Genomic DNA, 14,817 nt, shown 5'->3' with positions numbered 1-14,817 from the left:
AAGTGCTCAACATGCGGTACTTCCTAGAGACAGATGAGTGAGCCTGACTGGAGGCCCCAGCCTCCCTAGCCTCCTAATAAGCTCATCACTGAGTCCCCCAGTATGCCCAGTACTGCACCGCCATCCCTTAGGCCAATTCTCAAAATATGGCGAAGTCCAGAGATAAGTATTATTTCAAGCCTCACCAGCTATCATCAGATCCTCTTCCTAAAGGCAGGTTTTGCTGGTTGTGAAGGGAACAGAGATGAAGGCCCCAGCTGCATACACAGCAGGGCAGGGATGACAGGGTGATAAAGGTGGGGCCCTCAAAGACATTCCACTTATTTAACCTTTTTCTGTAGGGTGGTGTCTTGTTTTCAGGGCAAGATTGAGTGACTCCCGGCATTGTGAGCTAGCCCGGGTTTAAAGGACCTTCTTTTCAAGTTCTCTCTCTCATCATGTGATAACTCAGCTTCTGGAACCTCTGCATCTTCTTCTGACGAAGCCCTGGAGAGCCTGGAGTCATAGCCAGGACGTGTCATGGAGCAGGGCCATCCAGACAGTGTGGACGTTCCTCTGCCTGAAACGGTTAATCCCATCACAGCGAAACCTGCTCAGAAAGCTGAGGCCTAACCCCAGACTCCTCTAGAGGAGCAGACCCCCAGGCCCGCGTGCACAGGGGCCTAGGAATCATTTGTCTCCCTGCCAGATGGAAAGCAGGCGTTGTCCTCTTCTGCCTGCATCGCCTCTTGAGCACCGTAATAAGTTCTAAGGCACATAAATCTCCTAAATGGAAAAGTAAACAGTCTTCCTTTAAATTAAAAAAAAAAAAAAAACTGAGTAAAGGGAAAAAATGTGTCAGATTTTCCTAGCCCGTGCTATTCTAGTTGATCAGATCACAATGAATTCATATCAGCAATAGCTTTGCTGGTATTTCCTATTTTCAGTAATATTGAGTTGAAACACACGTCGCCCTTTTGTGGGACAAGTGGATTTCAGTTGTTCTGCTCCCAATATTACTTTCATGTTCTCTTTTCCTTCCTGGATGATTTAAGTAACAGCAAAATACAGCCATTGCCAACTCTTGAAACATTTCTGTCTGCATTCCTTTTCCTCCCTCAAAACCGAGGCTCTTGTCAAACCTTAATTCATAGTGACTTATTAGCAACCAGAGCAAGTTGTAGAATAATCCATTATGAAGAAACCAAGCTTCACTTGGAATCAGTGAAGTGCCTTCTCGGAAACGGCTTCATTTTCTAGAACTGGCATCAGTGGGAATTCAGAGGGTCAGCTGAGGGGTTGTATCAGTCCTCCCTCCTTTGTTTTATCTTTCAGTTTTGGGGTAGGGCAAAGTCTGTGCCCATTCTGTTCTCTTTCACTTTTTATCTAGGCTTGTGAGACTGACTTTTGCGTTCTTGGGAGCTGTGTCATGACAAGTCCAGTAAATGATTCACACTGAGGTGACCTTTAAAGAGCAGAGTAGGAATCAGCTGGATTTCAGGAGCCTAGAGCTGTGCATAAACCAAAACTTTCTGTTCCTTCCCTTTAAGCTGGAGGTCACTGTTACCTCTCTGGCTGCCGGTCCTGGTCATGTGATTTGGTGGTGTTTTTAACCTGCCAGTATTTACATATGCTCATGTGTAATTTAAACCGTGGAGATTATTATATAATTATACTTCTGAAAATGAAAATGAGATTAACAGACAACTTAAAGGATTGGTGGAGGGGTAGGTGTTATAAAGAGGGAAACTTGTTTATTTTAACTCATTAGTATTTTTTTTTAGTTTTCTGTTCTATGTTTGTAGCATTGAGTGCCACCAAAAGGAATTAACTTAGTCCAAGACATAATTTAACCTTAGCTACCAAGGAGTATAAAAATTTTGCCAAATGCTTATTGCCTCACTGCTTTATAAATTGTTAGTGCCGTTGATGATTTGGACCAGAGAGAAGTTTTTCGTTTCTTTTTAAATAGTGTTTTGTAAATGCCCTCTTTTTTTCCTATTCCCAGAAATAAAAAGGACCCTCCTGATCGGCCAATCCTTTCATCTCTCTCCATACTTTTCTGCTACCATCAAGGAACAGTTGTAAAAGGGTCACTTGTAATCACCTTGGTGAGGATTCCAAGAACCATTCTCCTGTACATTTATAACACTCTGAAAGAAAAGGTGAGGCAGCACCTTAACACAGAGGGCAGTCTGTTCGGGTGGCAGAAAAGTCCATCACTGGAAAACTACAGCAGCTCTGGGGACAGGAGTGTGACGTGTGACAGTGGCATTCGGAATGTTCTTCAGGTCCCATGCCCTCACCCGACCTCCACCCCCACCCCAGCAAACTTTTTGTCCCCAGTCTCTGTTTTGTTTATAGTTTAGTTTGTTGGGTTTTTCGCTAAGACAATGGTGGAGGTGCGGGGAATAGTTCTGAGTTAGCTGGTTTTCCTTCTTATTTAAATGCCGAACAAATGGGAGGAATTCTTCAGATGAAACTTAAGTTTTTGTGGACATGTGTCATGCTTTTTTAAAAAGTAAGAAAATATACTACAAGATAAATGTAATATTTGTTTGTTTCTGTTTTAATGCTAAAATATTCCTTGCCTTTGTGTTTCCTAGAGGGTTACTGGAAGTGACGGGGGGGGGGGGGGGGGGGGGGTGCACACACACTTAAGAGGGAGAACTAGGCAAGCTGACCTAAATCTCAGTTCAAAAGACAGAAAACTGAAGGGCTTTTGTGCTTGGGGGTTTTTCTCCTCCCTGGTTTTTATTTCCATGCACATTTGGTTATGAATGCCGGTGGAAACCAGAACACCAGGAAAACAGCTGTTCTCATGGTATTTCTGGCCTGCCAAACAAGGGAAGGTTGGATTTTTCCCAACTTTTCTGTTCTCACACAGTGTTAATCTCTCCTCTGTCCCCACCTCAGTATTGGTGACTTGGTCAGAGTTTCACATACTTACCTGATTCCCACCTTTTGGGTATAAGTATGTGTCTTTAGTAAATTGGGGAAATTTTACATGTGGATTCATTATCATATTTTAGAGTTGCTTTTATTTACCCTTTTAAACATAAATCTGAATTGTTGATATTTTTAAGTCCATAATGAAGATTTAAGATTAGTATATCAGTTAGGAACAATTGATTGAATTTCACATAAAATTTTCTAGCTTCCTTATCTTGAAATGCATGGTAAGCAGTTGCTCCTGATCATAGAGTATTTACTTGTATTTCTATTGAAATATTGCCTTGTGGATACCAATTATGTGCCCACATTAAAAAAAAATCAAGTTTAACTTTTTTGGAAATAAATCCTATAGTGAGACTATCAGGGCTAAATTTCAAGGGATTACAAAATATATACATTTTAGTGACTTAAGGAGGCATTTCCACATCCAGGCCAAATCTAGCTACTCTGGCTCCTGCATTTTGAAATTCATCTTTTAATTTTAGGAAACTTGGAGAAGGATTTCTTGACGAACAGAATAGCTTTTTATTTTAAGTATATTCATATATAATATATATATGCATTAGTAATAGATAATCATAAATTAATGAGCAGTAGAGGACCTTGCTGTTCCTCCTGGAGCTAGGCGGCTTACTCTAGGGAAACTGCCTTCCATAAATCTAAGATGTCGGTGGGTCAGGCTCTCTGACAGAGATCTGAAAGTTTATTTATCACTCCCCAGATGCCATAAGGACCAAGGGGCCAAACTCCCTGTTAGTGATGTCACTGTTAGAGAAATGTGTCCTTTCTTAGGTTAAAAAGAAATGGTCTTCCTCAGCAGCCTTACCACCCCGTAGTACTGTGTCTACAATTTAAACATTTCACACAGCCGCTGCAGGATCTTTCCTACGTTAAATGGCTCATTCACAACCACCGCCAGGCTGAAAAGTATCCAGATCAAGTTTCATCCAATTGAATTAACATTGGGACAAGAAAATGTCCATATAAGGCTGAGTTATTCCTGGGGTCCTCATGGAAGACTATTTCAGGATTGTTTTCAGGGCTTTTTTTTTTTTTTGACTCGGGGCGGTGGGTAGGACTCATTCAATCACCCCTCCTCCAAGAGTTTCATTAAATTATTCACTCGAGTTACACAAGATCCAAGTTAAATTTCAAAGGACTAATTTATCCCTTGAAATTTAGCCCTAAAAGTCTTAATGATAGGATTTATTTCAAAAAAAGTTAAACTTGATTCTTTTTTTATGTGGGCACACAACTAGTATTTACAATGCACTATTTATTCTGTCTTTGGGATGTGAATTTTTCATGAATATAAACTGGTTTGAAAAAGCAAAGTTTATCATTGAAGCCACTTAGGGTAAGATGAAGAGGGAAGAGAGATTTGTTTTACTAGAACCAGAGGCCTAGTTTACCTTGGCTAGTAAATATAGACTAACCAATTCCCTTTCTGCTGAGGTCAACAGCAGTCAAAACAGGTGAGCCCACAAGAGAGAAACTTCACTCACCTGTAATAATAATAATAATAATTAGTAATAATAGCAAAATAATTAGTAATGTGCAAAATAGAGGAACTTCTCCCACACTGAATGAGAATTGCTACAGTGCTTCCCCAGGTGCGTAAGTCTCCAACGAGAAACAGTGTTTGTCCACAGAAATTGCCTGCTTACTTCTTTCCTATGTTGCTTCTGACTCTGTTCCTTTGTTCTGAACCTGATCCCAGCAGCGCAGTGCATGGTCGAGGTGCGCGTTCAAATGTTGCTTCTGCTGTTTCTGGTGTCTTGACAAATGCCTGTGCCATCTCAACCAGGTATGTCTCCTACCACGTGCGGCAGGGGCACACAGAGGGTCTCCCCTCTGGTGGGCTCCATCTCTTAGATCAGGGATTGGCAGATTTTTCTGTAAAAGGCCAGATTGTGTAAACATTTTAGGCTTTTGGGCCATTCAGTCTCGGTCACAGCTACTCAACTCTGCCATGGTAGTGGGAAGGCAGCCATAGACAAAATGTAAATGAATGGGCATCACTGTGTTCCAAGGAAACTTCATTTATGGGCACTGAAATTCAAATTTCATATAATTTTCACATTGCAAAAAATGTTCTTCTTTTCATTTTTTTTCAACCATTTAAAAAAATGTGGAAATTATTCTTAGCTCCAGCCAGAGGAAAGCAGGCTGTCTGATGGACTGGCTCCTGGGCTGTAGTTTGCAGACCTTACCTTAGAACCTTAGGTCATGAAAGCCATTCTTCAAATTCTGAAAGCAATGTGTTCCTCTTTTCAGAAATAAAAAGGGGAAGAGGCTTTAGAAACCCTAGCATAATGAATATATATCAACTGAGAGCTCATTTTCAATGTCTTCTCCAAGAACTATAATTTTCCTGAAATAGGAAAAGAATTGCCTCCCTAATTTTTATATATTTCACCAGACTTTCCCTTTCAAGCTATAAATATTCCTTTAAAAATCAGAAAAATTATATGCTGCGATTGTTTGAATTTCAAATTTTTCTCTCTCCTGAGTCTTTCACATTGATGGAAATTTAAATATATGTTTTATTTTTCTGTAGATAATTTAGTAAATTTTGATAGCCATTAGTCAAATTTACACAAAGCAATATTTTTGTAACTCAGCAGGCTGTGTTATCATTTAAACATCTACAGAAATCTCACTTAGAAAAGTACTTCTTGTCATTGCCCCCTTCCTAATAAAGGTACCAGTAGAAGTAAAGGGACTAATTAGACCATCCATGTTTAATGTCTTATAAGTATATTAAGGATACCTTTCATTGTTCGGGAGGAAGTAGTCATCTTATAGTAAAGCTCTATTTTTAAGGCTCTTGTTAAGAATCTTGGAGTACATTTCAGAGTGTATTGAGTTTTCATTTGGGTTGCTTCAAGCCAGCATGTATAAAATATGGTAACATACCATAGCACCTTTCAGAATGGTGGGTCATAGAGCAAGTCAAGCCAAACCCTATGAATGTCTTGTCGTGGTGTAATATGCCAGCCTCTCTCTTCCTAGAACTGTGTGCACATATCCAGGCACCAACTTCTTCCACCAAGATTTTGAGATGCATTATAAAAATGTACTAACTATGATAAAATATACATACAATGAAAATCAAGGCTAAGAAACAGACAGATAGACTAGAAAGACAAAAGCAATGGGACAGTTGATATCCAAATATGTTGGCCATGTGGTCCTACAAGGCCCTAGAGTTGAGTTGCTTTCCCCTCACCGTATTGTGTAAATTAAGGTTCTTTCTGTGCCCCTCTGTCACTGGTAGTTTTCCAATTGCCGCCATGGAAGCCTAGGGGCTCCTTGTGGGTGCTGCAGGGGCCACCTCTTCAGGAGGGGAGAGAAGTGGGGGAGGAGGAGGAAGAGTGGGCTCTGGCTCCATAGCACCACCACCCTACCTGCCTTCCCACCAGAGCAGCTCCACTTGTATCTGGTTTAGGAGTGGGAGTCCACTGAAGGTTTCGTCTGAAGATAGGATTCTGCTGCTAAAACACCTTTGAAAACCATTGTCTCATACCATGTTCATGTTTGTTTTCTCTGCCCTGTCTTCCTGAAGGACATATTTTCTGCATTCTGAAATTTCACCACCTTGTATTAACCCTTACAAGATCATAAGTAGTGTTAGTACTAACCACACTACAATTACCATTAGAAAGGTGAGGAACTCATCACAGATGTACAGTGGGAGTGATTGTCCCTGAATCTCGAAAAGGCTCAGCTGACTTTGATCTAGCTCGTAGTGAATCAGTGTTGCAACAGGGATAGGTCCTTTGGATTCTGATCATGGTGCTGGTGCACTAGGCCTTGGCCTAAACCAGCCGTCAGAGCATCTTTAGCTTGGGGTGGCTCCTACAGGACTAGGCAGTGCCAGCTGATGTGGGCACTGCTGGGAGGCCTCAGGTTTAGGAGATTGAGAAAGAAGAGGAGGAAGGATGGAAAAGAAAGAAAACGAATTGATGTGAACATTGATGGAGAGGGAAAGGTCACCTCTAGTCTAAATCAACTACTGGAAAGCAGAGCGACATAAAGATTTTTAAGGATAGTTATTGTATCGTGGTGGGCAGAGTTATGGTTGATCTCATTTGGCTGTGGGCAAAGGAAAGTGAGTTTAAAGGGAGAGAAGGAATTTAGATTAACCTTTTGAAAAATTTCCTGGCACTGGAATGAGTTACTAGGGGAAGATTTCTCTGGAAATCAGATTTAAAATAGCTAAGGCCTATTTTATTTCCTTGTTTTGTGCAATAGGAGCTAGGAAATGCTCAAAGAGAATGAGATCCATTTGTTACCATCAGAACCCAGATGCTCTTCTTTACTTAACATCAAGGAGCTGGTTGTGTCTCACCATTGCTGCTGAGAAGCCTCATCTGTCTTCACTAGTCCTGGGAGGGCGGCAGGTGGCAGTTGGTGCATTTGGTAGACAGCCAGCCTAAGGCTGCACAGTAATTCACTGGCAGAGAGGGGGTAACCCCACATCTCCTCATTTCTCATTACTTGTCTCTCTATGTCATAAATTCCAAGTGTGTACATACCTTAATAATAGATGTGTACATCTCACACATTTGTTTATCCTGCAACTATCTGTTTATTTATGCTGTATTCCAACCATTTGAACCCAGGCGTAATGGGGGAGGGGGTCCGTGGTGAAACAGAATCAATATAGAGCAAAGCCAGGCCTTCCAGGAACTGACAAGCTAGTTGGGGACTGGGGAACAGTGTGAGACATTTATATACCAATACAGAGAAGTGCGTGTTTCAGTGCTGGCATGAGGGCTGTGGAAGTTCAGGAAAGGGGAATCTTGGTAATTGGGGAGGTACTTTGACTTGGTAATTGGGGAGGTGTCATAGAAGAGGTGGGATTTGTCAGAGCTGAGCGCAGAGCACCCACTGGAGGTCACCAGCTGATAACAACAACAACAGTTGCTGTGGCACTTGGCACTCCCTGTCCTGCCGGTTGTATACTAAGTTCCTGCATTGTATCAGTTGTGAGTTCTCACTGCAGCCCTTTGAGGTACTATCTCCAATTTACAGATGAGGAAACTGAGCCTTAGAGAGGGCACAGAGTTAGTGGCGGAACTACAATTTGAATCCATATCTCTTTTGTCTCCAGGACCCAAGCCCTTAACCACTATGATTTTTAAACAGCCAGAGAGGGAGTCACAACCGCTGTCTGGGGGGATCCCTTCAGCGCCCGTCCAAGCCGGGGCCCAGACGGGTCCGTTCACTGGCAGCTGAGCAAGGCTTGTTACAGGCAGATTTATGTGGAGGAGAACTGGAAAGGTGTAGGGACATTGAAGGGGGTGAAGGATGAATCATGCGTTTATAGATCCAGAAAAGGCTTGGTTGGGAAGTTGGGGCCCACCTCCTCCCCTCAGGCAAGTCAATGACAAAGCTTCTGGGAGGCCAGGCTGGCTGTTCTCAGAGATTTTCAGGCAAGGAGGTCCTGCGGCATCCCCCTCCCTCCCAGCATTTTCCAGAAACCTGACTGAGAAGTTCCCCTATGGGCCTCTGCAAGCTAACCCATCAGCAGGAATGACGTGCCTCTTATTGTTTCTTACATGTCCACACACAGTTCTTTTTGGAAATGTCTCCCTAAGTGCACATCTCGCATCCACTGAGAACACAGACGTCTGTTCCAGCTCTGATGCTGGTTTTAGATCAGTGTTCCTCTAGGTTTGAAACCCGCTGGTGGGCCACAGGACTCTTCCTGATGGTTCCAAACTGATCTGAACATTCCAGAGTGTCTTTTCTTTAATTCTTATAGGCAAATGGCAGAATGTCCTGGATTTTCATTTTCATGTACAACTAAGGGCTATTTACCAATCAGTAAAGTACACAGTGTGTCACTAGGGCTTACTAAAACGTGTTATTTATGAACCAAAATTGGTGTTTTACTTAGTTTCCTGAGGACTCAAATTCATTATTCTGTTAAGACGTCTGGCTGCCAAGGCGATGCCTGGCAACCCTGAAAAGCTGCGCCTGTGCCCGTGCAGAGAGCTGGGATTTTACAGACTGCGGCAGGAATACTTTGCTCTGGGTCTACCACCAGAGTTGAGTTGGCTGTGTTGTTCAACTGCCGTTATTCTTGTCTTAATTAACATTTTACTTTGTTGATTATGTGGCTCCTTTAATTTGTCATTTTTTTATCATGTTGAGCATTGCATTCCTCTTCAAGCCTTTGTTCTTCCAGCAGAAGTGGGAATGGGTGCGGGAAGTGAGCTGTAGGCTGAGGTCGAACAAGTCTGAGAAGGACTATTTCCGCTCCGGTCTGCTGGGAGCGGCTCCCAGGCAAAGGTGTAGCAGCAGTGGGCTTCTGCCTCCTTTGTGGAACTTGGGTGAATCCCTCCACCTTACTGAGCTTCTGCAGAATGAGGGGGTCGGCTTCAATGGCCCCGAGGTCCTCATGCGGCTTTCCGACGCTTGTCGTGGTGCCCAGCTGAGAGCTGGGGCATGTGGGTACCAGGCTGCTACATCGCAGCCGTGACACTTTGTGTGGGACATAGGGCAGAATGGAAAAAATGTGAACTGTGTGTTTTCTTGTCGTGTTCCAAATGACAGGATCATGCTTTTCACATTGTACTTCTTACTCATAGTGAGGGATCACAGACATCAGCGATGTTTTATGTGGCCCCATCTCGAGCCTCCAGAATCTTGTGGAGTGGACTGAGAATGGGAGCGGACAAAGAGGAGACGCCTTTCTGCGTCCCCCTATGGCGATTCTCCCAATGCTGCTGCCACATAATGGTAACAACAAATAAATAAAACAACCTGTGACGAGATTCTGGTAAAATGCCAGTCACCTCAGTCATTCTCAGCAGGGAGAGTACTATAATGTCCGACAGCTTTCACATCCCATTTCTGCCATGGGTCATTATGCAGGGTGGCTGCGTGCCTGATGAATATCTGCAGCATCTCCTCGTCGCGCCATGAGGAGAGGACAGGATGACTCGGATCTCCCTTAATGCAGTCCGTAAAGCTGGCAGCCGACTTTACTTTGGCATCTGTCTAGATAAGAGATACTAAGAAATGCACAGATTATTGCCTCCTGACATTTGATCAGAAATGCCGGTGGCTTCCTGTCTTCCTGACTGACAAATGTACTGGTCAGAAAGGCCCCAGATCATCTTGTCGAGTCCAGTGCAGAGAAAAACTTGCTGCTACTTGGAAAATATACACACTACCCTCCCTACCTCATAGCCCACTCCCCAACCCACACTGCCTGCCAATACATTTTTCAGTGCACATAATGTTGGTCTCTGTCTTCTAAGCCTTTGTGGCAGACTTGACTTTGTAGTATCTCAGAGCCTTCTCTCCTCCCAGCTTTCCTTGCAGTTAGCTTCAATGATTCTCTTTCTTGCAATCCCTCAATAGCAAAGGCATTCAGTGACTTTTCCATGTCGGGTTTTGGTTCATCCCAAGCCAACTGGCAGATCTCCAGTGACTCCTCTCCCCTCCCCAGAGGAGCATGTGCATCTGGGGAGAAAAAAAAAGTCATGAATATTGTGCAATTTCTCTAACTACATTATGAAAATGATATAAAGGTTCTTAAGAGGGCACAGTTCTTTTGGTCGCTGACATTGCTGCGATAGGTAGCCTCACCACAGAGCATCCAGACAGCTGTTCTTCCATTGACAGCAGCGGTTCTGAATCCTACCACCCCCATCAACTGGGTTGGAGCTATTCTGGGGAAGGCAGCTGATGATGAGAGCCCTGAAGAGGTGCCTCCATGTGCACATGTTTCAGAAAGAAACTCACATGTGTGTCAACATGATAGTTTGCATTAAGGCCCATTTATAGACAGTGGTAATCCTCACAGCCCAGCTGTTTCATGGCAAATGCTACTACCCTAGCTTTAGATAGAAAGGGATTGAGACACCTATTTGTCAGAGGCCCCAGACTGTCTGGGAGAAACCTAACTGTATCCTCATGTTTCCTGGTGCACAGCTCAGAACCTGCTGCGCTTCAAGCCCTGGCTTTATGTGGCTTCCTTGGGAGCAGCCTCTCTGGAGCCTGGCTCTCACCTGCTGTGGGCGTGTTGCAAGGGTGAGGCCCAGGAGGGTGAGGCCCTACAGTCCTTTTCCCTAAGTGGGCCTTAGCAGCTTCTCCTCCTTTTGGGGTAAGGCCCAGTGAGCAGCTGCCATCTAAGGATGGACTCTGAAGTCCTTCTTGACTTGAAATTCTTCTACCTTCTCGGAGAGGCAGTTCATGTTTGTTGAACGGATGATTGCCTCACTATAGGGAAGGGAGGGTAAGTTATGCAAGGGGCCCTCAACTAATCAGAAAACCCTCCTGGGAGGCAACTGAGTGTTAGGCATTTATTACTTTGACTCTCTCCAAGGTGTGCAGCTCCTGAAGACAAGAATACCTACCACTTACTAGGCACTTACATGTGCCGAGCACTGTGCTAACTACTTTACATGTGTTAACTACCTTCATCCTCACAGGTAATCTTGTAGCAACATGCTCTAGGTCAGACAAGAGGAAAGTAACAGCTGAATGTTGAGGTTTTGGAGACCTAATAAATCATTCCCTTGTCCTTGTCCAAGTTCTGAACAATTGAGAGACACAAGAGTCAAGCAGATGAAGATTTAAAATGTCACCTTGAGGGCCAGCCCTGGTGGCCCAGTGGTTGAGTTTGGCGCACTCTGCTTTGGTGGCCCGGGTTTGGTTCCCAGGCGCCAACCTACACCACTCGTCTATCAGTGGCAATGCTGTGGCAGCAGCTCACATACAAAATAGAGGAAGATTGGCAACAGACGTTAGCTCAGGGTGACTCTTCCTCAGCAATAAATAAATAAATAAATGAAATATCGCCCTGAATACCTAATCAGTGGGTTGGAAAATACATTGTAGGAACAGCTTGGTAATATTTCACCCCTGAAACAGAGAGACCAACTCAGCCTCTCCCAGGCCCAGCCAATGATGTAGACCTGCCCCTGGGGTCTCCAGTAAACTTACAGCTGAGGAGCTGAGAAGGTGCATTCTCAGTGATAGCTGGATCCCACAGAGAAGGCGAAGGGCTGAGCCAGTCTGTGCTCTGTATCTCCCTCCAAACTCACCCAGAGCCTTAAGTCAGCCTCCTCCTCTGGGAACAAATGAGAGGTATTACCTTAAAGGAGGTCCCTGGCCACAGTAATACAAATACAAGATTGCCTCACACCGGGATTCAAACCCAGGTCTTCACCGGTCCACTAGGGCTCTCCTTTCATAGGGGAGGAATTCAGATACCAGAACTTCAGAGATCATAGAGCACCCTCCCCTCATTACAGCAAAATCTGGGGGCGAGAGGCCTTGAATGCCTCTACCAGGGTCAGGGTCACACAGTGGGCAGAGCTCTTTCTGATTCCCCTCTTCTCTACCTTGTATCTTCTCTCCCCCTGCCCTTCCGAGCTTCACTGAGACACTGGGGACAGATGTGTATGTCACATTACACAGTATGTCAATGTGAGCTGCCGTGGTTTCCCTTTTAAGTAGAACTATATGTAGATCTCCCCATCCCTTGGGCAACATGGAAGTCAGGCCCATGCTCAGAGGGCAAAAGGGTGGGGAACATTTGGATCCTGGGAAGGACGAGGTCTCTCTTCTTATTAATGGTACCAAGCCCCCAGCTTCCTTCTCCAAGCCTCCTCTCTTCTCCTTACACCTTAGCCCTCCCCTTCTTCTGGAAGATATTTGTCCACATCTTATGAGAGCTCCTTCCTCACCCCTTCGTCTCCTTGGATCTGGACCGTATATCCATTTCCCAGCAGTGTGATGGAATGGGAAGAAGGCAGACAGGTCTGAGTGTGAATCATAGCTCCTCCATTTATTGTGTGACGTTAGACAAATTACTTCACCTCTCTGAGCCTTGCTTTCCCCACAGATGAAACAAAATTCTTAACAGCTGCCTCACAGGCAGTTAAGAAGGTTAACTAAGCTAATACATATAAATATTATAGCATGGTGTCAGGCTCTTAATATATGCTCCATAGATGTTAGTTTCTCTTGTGAGAGGAAGGAGAGGGTTTAATTAGTTTATTCATGCATTCACCAAATATTGGAAGTCTACCATGTGCCAGGCAAATTGGGTATTAACAGTGCTTATCTCCCGAAATTATTATAAATAATTACAGAGATAATGTTTGCAAAGCTCTTAGTTTTGTGCCTGGCATGTGGAGGTACATACTGAATAAATGGAAGTCATTATCATTATTATCAACCCACTAAGTGTATGAGCTCTGATTCTATCCTGGGCACTTAGAATAATGCTGAGTGCCGGGGTCATCCGTGTAGCCTGCTCAGTTAGGGATCATCAGCATCCATGGGGAACTTCTCAAGATACGCCTTTCTTTTCCTTACCCCACCCGCCACCAGAACCACTAATGACTTGTTGGGGGAGTTGAATTGCTAAGAGCGGCCCTTCCAGTCCCTGCAGTCCAGAATAATGCCCGATTTTCCGCTCGTGAGGGGTGATGGTGAGGGAAAGCCGGGACTCAATCCACACCCATGCACAGGAGACAGAAAATGACCGTGGCTGAGGTGAAAGAAACCTGCCCTGCACAGCACATCCGTTTGGCCCCCTCCTTTCCGCATCCAGCCTTCATTTTCTTTCTCTACTCTCCTGTTTTTCAGCAGTCAAGGGCAATTGTGTCACTGCCTAGCAAGGGCGACTGGGACTGTTTCCAACAACACAAAAGTCATCTGATCCAAGGACTCGCCATTTGCTTAACTATAAGACTCCTTTCCCAAGTCTGAGCCCCATGTAGGACATGAAGCAATCCCTTAATGTCCTTTGTACCTTCCTGTCATGACATACTCTAGGTATGCTGGCAATATGCTGAGGGAGATTACCTGTGTTTTCAACTTTGATCTATGAAAACTACCTTTGGAGTCAGCAAAATCCAATTTCCCCATAAATAAGGAAGCAGATGACAAATGAAAACACTGTGCTCTGATGAACAGTGTTGGAGGTGGGGCTGTGGCAGCTGCAGGTTGACTCCGCCTGTGCTCTTCCCATCCGCTTGCTAGTGTCTGCCTAGGGCGCCACACTCACGGCCGCTGAGGCCGGGCCTACCATCATCTGTGATCACAGCCAGGGTGGGGCCTGGGTGGGGGAGGCAGTTCAGAAAGGAAGATGGAACTTTCACAATCCAACTTCTCAACATTATCCTAAGTGCTTAAGAAATGTAAAAATTACAGATTAGTTTCGACATTTCCCAAATTCATTTAGTGCGGGAAATGAAATTAAACCATTAAGTAGCTCCTACCCCAAATCTAATCTCCCTCATGATGGACAGCAGGTTTCTTCTTGTCGTTTCCCTTTATCTGGGTCTGCCTCTGGAACAGAGTTAGCGTTAGAGGGCTCAGACTGCCCACCTTTGAAGCCCACGTCCCCCTCCTCCCTTCCTACCGTTCTAAGCAAGGCCCTGACTGAGTACATTCCTCTGCTGTCGTTCCCCAATTGTCTTTGTCCTAGATATTGAGACTTGTTGGGAGAAGGAAGTGATTTTTGGCCAGGGACTAGAAAATGCATTCATAAAAGGAAAAAAAAGATGTGTCATAGTGGTTGAGGGAATAAAAGCGGCTCTGATGCAGCCATCACGAATTCACGTCCTGCTATGAGCTGGAATCCAGCAATGCCCTGGGCCACCAGCACCCAAGTCTTGATTTTGCCTGACTTCCACATGGGTGTGAATCTCAGCCACAAACTCATATGTGCAGGAAATATTGGATCATGTCTCTCAAGCTACTTTCTGATTTTGAGCTCCCATTCCACTGGACTGGCAGTAAATTTCATTTGTTATTCTTGGCCTACCCCCCAACATGGGGTTCTGTGAGATTTCCCGTGTCCCCAGGTTGCCCTTGAGGCATCCATCTTCCCATTTTCATGGCTCC

The 14,817-nt window shown here is 44.5% G+C and overlaps 1 protein-coding gene across 5 annotated transcripts in view; it reads left to right on the top strand.

The window, feature by feature from the left end:
• SLC44A3 (solute carrier family 44 member 3) overlaps positions 1-14,817 on the top strand; it is a 74,743-nt gene that overhangs the window by 45,769 nt on the left and 14,157 nt on the right. For 3 of the 5 annotated variants that reach the window (XM_087447079.1, XM_087447086.1, XM_087447071.1), the window contains 2 exons: positions 1,988-2,144; positions 4,655-4,741. In XM_087447079.1, the coding sequence (XP_087303205.1) occupies positions 1,988-2,144; positions 4,655-4,741 (244 nt within the window). The remainder of the gene's footprint in view (positions 1-1,987; positions 2,145-4,654; positions 4,742-14,817) is intronic. The other 2 variants (XM_087447083.1, XM_087447074.1) reach the window with 1 other exon arrangement.

The sequence above is a fragment of the Ceratotherium simum genome, chromosome 2 (genome assembly GCF_057802395.1).
Source record: "Ceratotherium simum simum isolate JZ-2026a chromosome 2, ASM5780239v1, whole genome shotgun sequence".
Classification (NCBI taxonomy): domain Eukaryota; kingdom Metazoa; phylum Chordata; class Mammalia; order Perissodactyla; family Rhinocerotidae; genus Ceratotherium; species Ceratotherium simum.
This window is presented reverse-complemented; position numbering and strand designations above follow the sequence as displayed.